Source organism: Lonchura striata, chromosome 11 (assembly GCF_046129695.1).
Source record: "Lonchura striata isolate bLonStr1 chromosome 11, bLonStr1.mat, whole genome shotgun sequence".
Taxonomy (NCBI): domain Eukaryota; kingdom Metazoa; phylum Chordata; class Aves; order Passeriformes; family Estrildidae; genus Lonchura; species Lonchura striata.
The window spans coordinates 23,929,879-23,936,496 of NC_134613.1; the positions used below are offsets into that span (position 1 = coordinate 23,929,879).

General features: G+C 57.3%; 1 protein-coding gene across 2 annotated transcripts in view; it reads right to left on the reverse strand.

Moving 5' to 3' along the window:
• The window catches only part of UACA (uveal autoantigen with coiled-coil domains and ankyrin repeats), a 28,741-nt gene extending 24,395 nt beyond the window's left edge, over positions 1–4,346 (reverse strand). For both annotated transcript variants that reach the window (XM_021543433.3, XM_021543432.3), the window contains exon 1: positions 4,241–4,346. In XM_021543433.3, coding sequence (XP_021399108.1) covers positions 4,241–4,297 — 57 coding nt within the window. In that variant the 5' untranslated portion in view covers positions 4,298–4,346. The remainder of the gene's footprint in view (positions 1–4,240) is intronic.
• Between the last annotated feature and the right edge of the window lie 2,272 nt (positions 4,347–6,618).

The window sequence follows — 6,618 nt, forward strand, 5'->3', positions numbered from 1 at the left end:
AAAGCATCAGGAAATGTCGGGGTGATGAAGCCTGACGTGGCTGCTGCATCCGGCACACAGGAGCAGCCCCGAGCACACGGGGAGGGGAGCAGCAAACCCCAGCCACGGTCAGCCACCAGTAAGAGATGCAAACAGGACCAGCCTCGGATGTTCAAGCATGTGCTTGCAAATATTAATATTGAAATACTGACAAAGTACTCCAGAAGTTGCTTCTACACCAAAGGTCATGTGAACTCCAAAGAGATAAGCACAGAGCTTATCTGTGGAATTATGTCTGCACATCAGCTCAGGGTACTGAGCTCCCAGGTCTGCACTGAACCTCCACTCTTTTAAATGTTTTTAATTGCTGCATTCCAAAGTGATAAAGCATTAACTCTCCTTTCTACGGAGCCTGAAAATTACAATGCACCTGTAAACAGGCTGCACCACAAATTGCCCGTTGTGTTTCTTCAGCTTCACCCCAAACATCGCACAAACAAGCTCTAATTCCAGTTAACTAAATGCAAATGAATCACACAGAGGTTTTTTTCCAAGAACAAACACATTAGCACGAGCCTGAATAAAGCTTCCTGGAACCAAACTCGCTCCAAGGAACAACCCCAGGCAGGTCAGGAATGACATTGGAATATTACAGTGCTGTGGGTGCTTGGCTGCAGTGCCTGAGGATGCCAGGGCAAAGTCACCTCAGGGAGTGGGGACAGGACAGAACTGCTCCAGCCAGCAGCAGCAACACTGGAAAAACTCTGCTGATGGGTCAGAGTGCTGGGATCAGCCTGGCTGACAGCCTGGTCTGTGCCCTTGCACAGGGCAGAGCCAGGACACAGTGCCACAAAAATCCTGTCCGTGTACACACTCTCCTGTGCCCCCAGCAGCACCAGGTTCTTCTCCTGTAAATAACCTTGAACCTTCAGAGGGTTAAAAGTAGGTTATCAAACCCCTGGTTTTCACTTCACCCCTCCAGTGACTAATGTGCATTTGACAGCACGCTGGGGCTACAAATCACTGCTGCCATCGATGCTGCTGCACACCCAGCAAGAAGGTGCTGCTGATGAATTAGCAAATTCAAGCAGCAGCCTTCATGCCCATGGCAAAAGGGGTCAGCCCAGAGCAGGAGGTGGTACCTGCTCTCAGGTGAATGGTGCATTGGGTCACCCCTCGAAGCTCCACTCCTCCTTTCCCAGAGGAAAACTCATCCACTTCACAGAGCTGGGCAGCATCCACAGGGAAAGAAGTGTTGACACAACCTGGAACAAGCTCAGCTGTCACTAACTCCAGAGCTTGTTCAGATAGTCATTTAATAATCACAGCTTATTATGCCAGGGCAAGTGCTCAGGTGGCCCTTTGTTCCTTGCACAATGGTTTCCGCTAATTATATGACAGGTTGGGTTTCTCTTAATTAAACAAAACCCAGCACCACTTTTCCCAGAGGAGAAAGGATTGGCAGGAGTTTTCACATGTTTTTGTATCTGCCCTTTCCCATCTCCTGCAAGGTGCCTCCTGAACTGTGAGGATCTCGCTCCTCAGGCTGCAGCTCCAGCTCTGCTCAAAGCACCACCAGGAGCCCCAGGTGCCCCTTCCCTACATTCCAGGCCTCATCACAAGGGACAGCAAGGTTTTAGCCCAGCTGAGGGGAGAACACAGCTGGGACTGAGCAGAGCTGCTGCCCCAGAGTTACAGCAGTCAGTGGTGCCTTTTCCCCTGCAGAGGCCACAGTCAGAACTCACCGCTGCAAGTCCATCTGCAAAGGTCTGAGCAGAGAGAAGAGGCTTGTTTGCAGAACAACAAACCAACCCTTCCCCAGCTGGCTTCTCAAGAGAGACCAAGCAGTGAGCATCTCACGGGTACAGACACAACTTCCAGCTCTGCTGGAAGAACACACTCCCTTACCACAGTCCAGGTCCCAACACACATTTAGAGTGCCAGGATGTGTTCTGGAATCTCAGAGGCACGGGCAGTGGGAGCTGCTGCAGTCCCAGTGGGATTGAGAACATTAATTAAGATTTTCCCTCTAAATGCGGGTGGATGAGGCACCTCCTGTGACCTTTGTGCCCCACAGAAGCTGACATCCAACTTTCCAGCCTGCCCTCCTGCTAATGACAGGCATTTGTCTCACTGTGCACAGCACTGCGCAGGCTGCTCAGCTGATTTTCCAAGTACCATCAGCCAGCTGGAGTTGGCAAAACCAGGTGATCCCACTTTCAGGTTCTGGATAACCGTGGAATTGGCAATAACTAACATGGCTTTTGCTTTCTGCTGCTTTTTGTGGCTTCCCTCCATCACAAATCAGAAATAAAGCCATTTCCAACAGAAAGCACATAACTACTACCTTCACCTGGAGGAAAACTTCCAGAGGCAGGCTGGATTAGGTTTCTCTCCACCCCCCAGGAAACAGCACAGGGTGGGGAGGGGAGAGAGGGATGAGGTTTCCCGAACAGGCAGCTCTTGTGCACTCCTTTCACACAGGATCTCCAAAGCTGCCGCTGGCAGGGCTCCCACCCACCTCCCCTCCTTGCCAGCAGAACAGAGACCAGTTTCATCCCAGCAGCCCCCCTGCAACACCCACCCACGGGGTGGGCTCGTCCCCCACAGAGAAGATTAAAAGTTGCTGTTTGATGAGGTGCTGGAGTGATCACATAACCAAACTATGTAATAAACAGGGGAAATAAGTTTACTATGGACAAAAATCCCTGTTTTCACAGGATCGTGCTGAAAGCAAATTCCCTTCACGTATTTTAGAGTAACTTCAGCTCTCAAAGGTATTAAGACTGCTGAAACCTCCTCCAAAGAGAAGGTTTATTGGAAGTGAAAAATCTCCATGTCTATTCAAAACCAAACACAGGTGCTGCCAGTCTTTGTTTGAATGTAATTACTGGGCTAATTTGAGAATAACAAACAGCTCTAAAGTACAGGACAGCTAATGAACACAGAGCAGTGCCAGCCCACGCATGACAAATCCTCATAGCAGCCTCATGAATCACTGCTGAGCTCCGTGGATCCTGGGGCACGGGGATGGGAGCTGTCGCTGTCATCTGTCAGCACTTCAGAGGAGCTGCGGCGGTCAGGTAACATCTCCGGAGCCAGGGCAAACAGCAGGATTTAGGGAGAGCCGGGGTCTCACAGGAGGGCTGATAAAACCCAGCGCTCACATTCACCTCCCTGTCCCGCTGCTCCTCGCAGAGGGGCACAGGGATCCGCTCAGGACGGATTCCCGGGGAAGCAATTCCCGGACAGGCACAATTAAAGATGATTTACCGCGCGAACAAGTTCCAAACACAGCTTCCTCCAGTTGCACAGACCTCCTCCCTCAACAAGTCATCCGCAGGGATGAATGAGGTGAAAATAAAGCCCAAGAAAGCCAGTTAAAGCCAGCTAAAACCAGCCTACATTTTTGGAAGCCGGACAAGAAGGCACACACAGAGCTGCCCCGTGAGGAAGGTGCGCTCGCAGAGGTGCTGCATTCGAGGGGATGCTCAGGATCGCAGCGTGGCCGGCAGCTCTGCCGCTTCCCAGCCAACCTCCCCTCCATCGGGAGCGCTCCCATCCCGCCCCATGCGATCCCCCCGCGGGGCTCCGACCGAGCGAGCCCGAGGGCGGCTCCGCGGCTCTCGGGGAAATAAAAGAGCTTCTTTTGTGCTTTTCAACGTGTCCTGTCCGGAGCCGGGCACGGGGAACCTCCGGGGGGCAGCCGGAGCGAGAGGCCAGGGGCGGCTCGGGGACCGCTCCAGCCCAGCCCGGCCTCCGAGCACGGATCCACCCGGGGATCCTCCCGGGACCCTCCCGGGGATCCTCCCGGGGACCCTCCCAGGGATCCTCCCGGGGACCCTCCCGGGGACCCTCCCGGGGACCCTCCCGCGGCTCCCGGGCTCTCCTCGCCCTCTGCTCCCAGCCATGTCCCCGTTCCCCGGGGAGCCGGAATCCTCCGCGCTCTGCCCCTCCGTGCCCCGGGACCCCCCAGGAGCGGCACCCTCCGTTCTCCGCCCCGCCAAAGGCCGGGACCCCCGTGCTCTGCCCCACGCCAGGAGCCGGGACCCCCGTGCTCTGCCCCACGCCAGGAGCCGGGACCCCCGCGCTCAGCCCCGCCAGGCGCCGCACCCTCCGTTCTCCGCCCCTGCAAACGCCGGGACCGCCGTGCTCTCCCCCGCCAAACGCCGGGACACCCGCGCTCTGCCCCGCCCGGAGCCGGGACCCCCGCGCCCCGCCGCACCCCCCAGCCCGGCGGGGGCCGTGGCCCGGCACCCACCGCGCTGCCCCCGATGACGGCCTCGTGCTTCTTCAGCCGGGACTTGAGGCTCTTCATGGCGCGGCCGCGGGCGGGGGGCGCGCTCCGGCCCCGCCGCGCTCCCGCCGCCGCCACGGCCGGGACGCGCCGGGGCTGCCCCGCCCACCCGCGCCGCGGCCAATGGGCGCCCGCCCGCGCGGGCGCTGCGGCCAATCGGCGAGCGGCGCGGGGGGGCGGGACTTCCCCGCGGCGGAGGGGCGGCGCGCGGAGCCGCCCGGCCGGCAGGGGGCGCGCTGCGGGCGGGGCAGGCGCTCCGGCCCCTCAGGGAACCACAGAGAAGGAGCGGGCTAAAAACCGGGAAAAACACCGGGAAAAGCACCGGGGAAAACACCGGGACAGGCGTACGTGCTGCCGGGGGGACACCGCCTCCCTCCGTCCCAGTACAGAGCTCCCGGTAGCTGAGAAGGCCGCTCGGAGCCCTCCCGCTCAGCTGCAGAACCGATGGCCGCCGTGCAAAAGGCGCTGTAATAAACACGACGTGTTTTAAAGCATCGAGGAGGTCACGCAGCAGAGCCCCGAGCTGGGCACGGCAGCGGTTTAAACAACGCGATTAACCCAGCCTCGGCGTGAGCATGTCCGAGCTGGAGTTCGGTTCTGCTCGTCCCAAGTCTTACTCCATGTCCCCTTCTCACCCCACTTTCCTCGCAGCCCCATTACACTGCGCTGATGACACAAGGTTTTAAAGCTTATTTGAGATTTATTTAATTATAGCCCATGGGTTGGGTTTAAGAGCTTGCTTATTAAAGCTGGAACGGGGCTGTTTGATCAATGGATCTCTAATATAAGCAAGGCTGGAGGTAAATGTCACTGCCTTTTAATCAATCTGGCCAAGCCCTGTTCAAACACTTGGGTTAGTCAATAGGTGGCCCGTTCAGAAGGAAAGAACGGTGCGGTTAAAAATGAACTCATTCTGTGCTCGACAGGGTGGCTGGGGAGTCCAGCGAGCTCCGGAATGGAAACCTTCCCCTGGGCGCTGCCCCTGTGTCCAGCACGGATTAATCCCACATTTGGGTCTCTGGAGACGCCCTGTGTGTGCCCCAAACGCCGTTTAAAGTTCGTGCTGTTTTTCTCCCTGAAGAGCCATGCTTCAGGCAGCATCTCTCCTTTCCCCAACAGAACTCAGCATGTCCTGGAGCAGAAGCCACAGCTCTGGACACCTCTCACCAAAAGTTTACCAAAAGTTTCAGCTTTACAAAAATACTGTCACATTCTCAGGGCCAAACTAACACCAGCAGCTTTCCCTTTTCCCACCAAATCTGTGCTGCTTAAAGGAAGTTCCTCCTGAGTCATTCCAGCACGAGGGAAAGCAGAATCTTAAAAATAACTCCTTGCTCCCGAGTCAGTGCCGAGAAGCTGCCCGGAGCAGTTCCAAGTGCTCGGCCGACTCCGGCGCCACTCCTGTCCCCTGATAACCACACACATCCACGCCGTGCCCCAGCCAGCGGAGCTGAGGGCTCTGCTGAGGCTCAGCGCTGAGGGCATGGCTCTGAGGGGATGGCATGAGAGGATGGCACTGAGGGGATGGCACTGAGGGGATGGCACTGAGGGGATGGAGGATGGCACTGAGGGCATGGCTCTGAGGGGATGGCATGAGGAGATGGCACTGAGGGGATGGAGGATGGCACTGAGGGGATGGCACTGAGGGCATGGCACTGAGGGGATGGATGGCACTGAGAGGATGGCACTGAGAGTTTGGCACTGACAGGATGGCACTGACAGGATGGCAGCCAGCCCTGGGATCCAGCTGTGCCCCATGTTCCCATGCCAGGGAAGCGTGTCCCGCGGTTCTCGCTGCCCAGCTCGGTGCAGGGCAGAGCCCTCAGGCAGAGCAGCTGGCGCAGAAGCTGCCCGGTGTTGCCCGGCTGTCCAAGCAGGAATTCCCTCCCTGAGCAGTCTCCCAGCCCGATGTGTCAGGCCAGAACAAGACGAGTCTCGCTGCATTTCTGGAGCCTGACTTGTCGGTGTGAGCGGCGGCCCAGTCACCAGCCTCACCTCGCAGTGCCCAGGCCAGGCTGTCCCAGTGCAGTCTGGGCAGATTCCACGTCTGGCCCTTCCCTGACCACGCTCCAGGACTATTCCCTCATTCTGGACACTTCTGTGGGCTTTTTCTCCAGACTTCTCACTTTGCTCCTCAAATGAATTCAGGCTGCTGCTGCTAAGATTCTTGGCACGTAGTCCCCACTACATCACCCCTCTGCACGTCCCATCCCCTCTAGATGAGAAGCTAGATGATTTATCATGGAATCATAAAATTCTGGAGTGCTTTGGGTTGGAAGGGACCTTGAAGGCCATCCAGTTCCAGCCCCTGCCATGGGCAGGGACAGCTTCCACAGACCAGG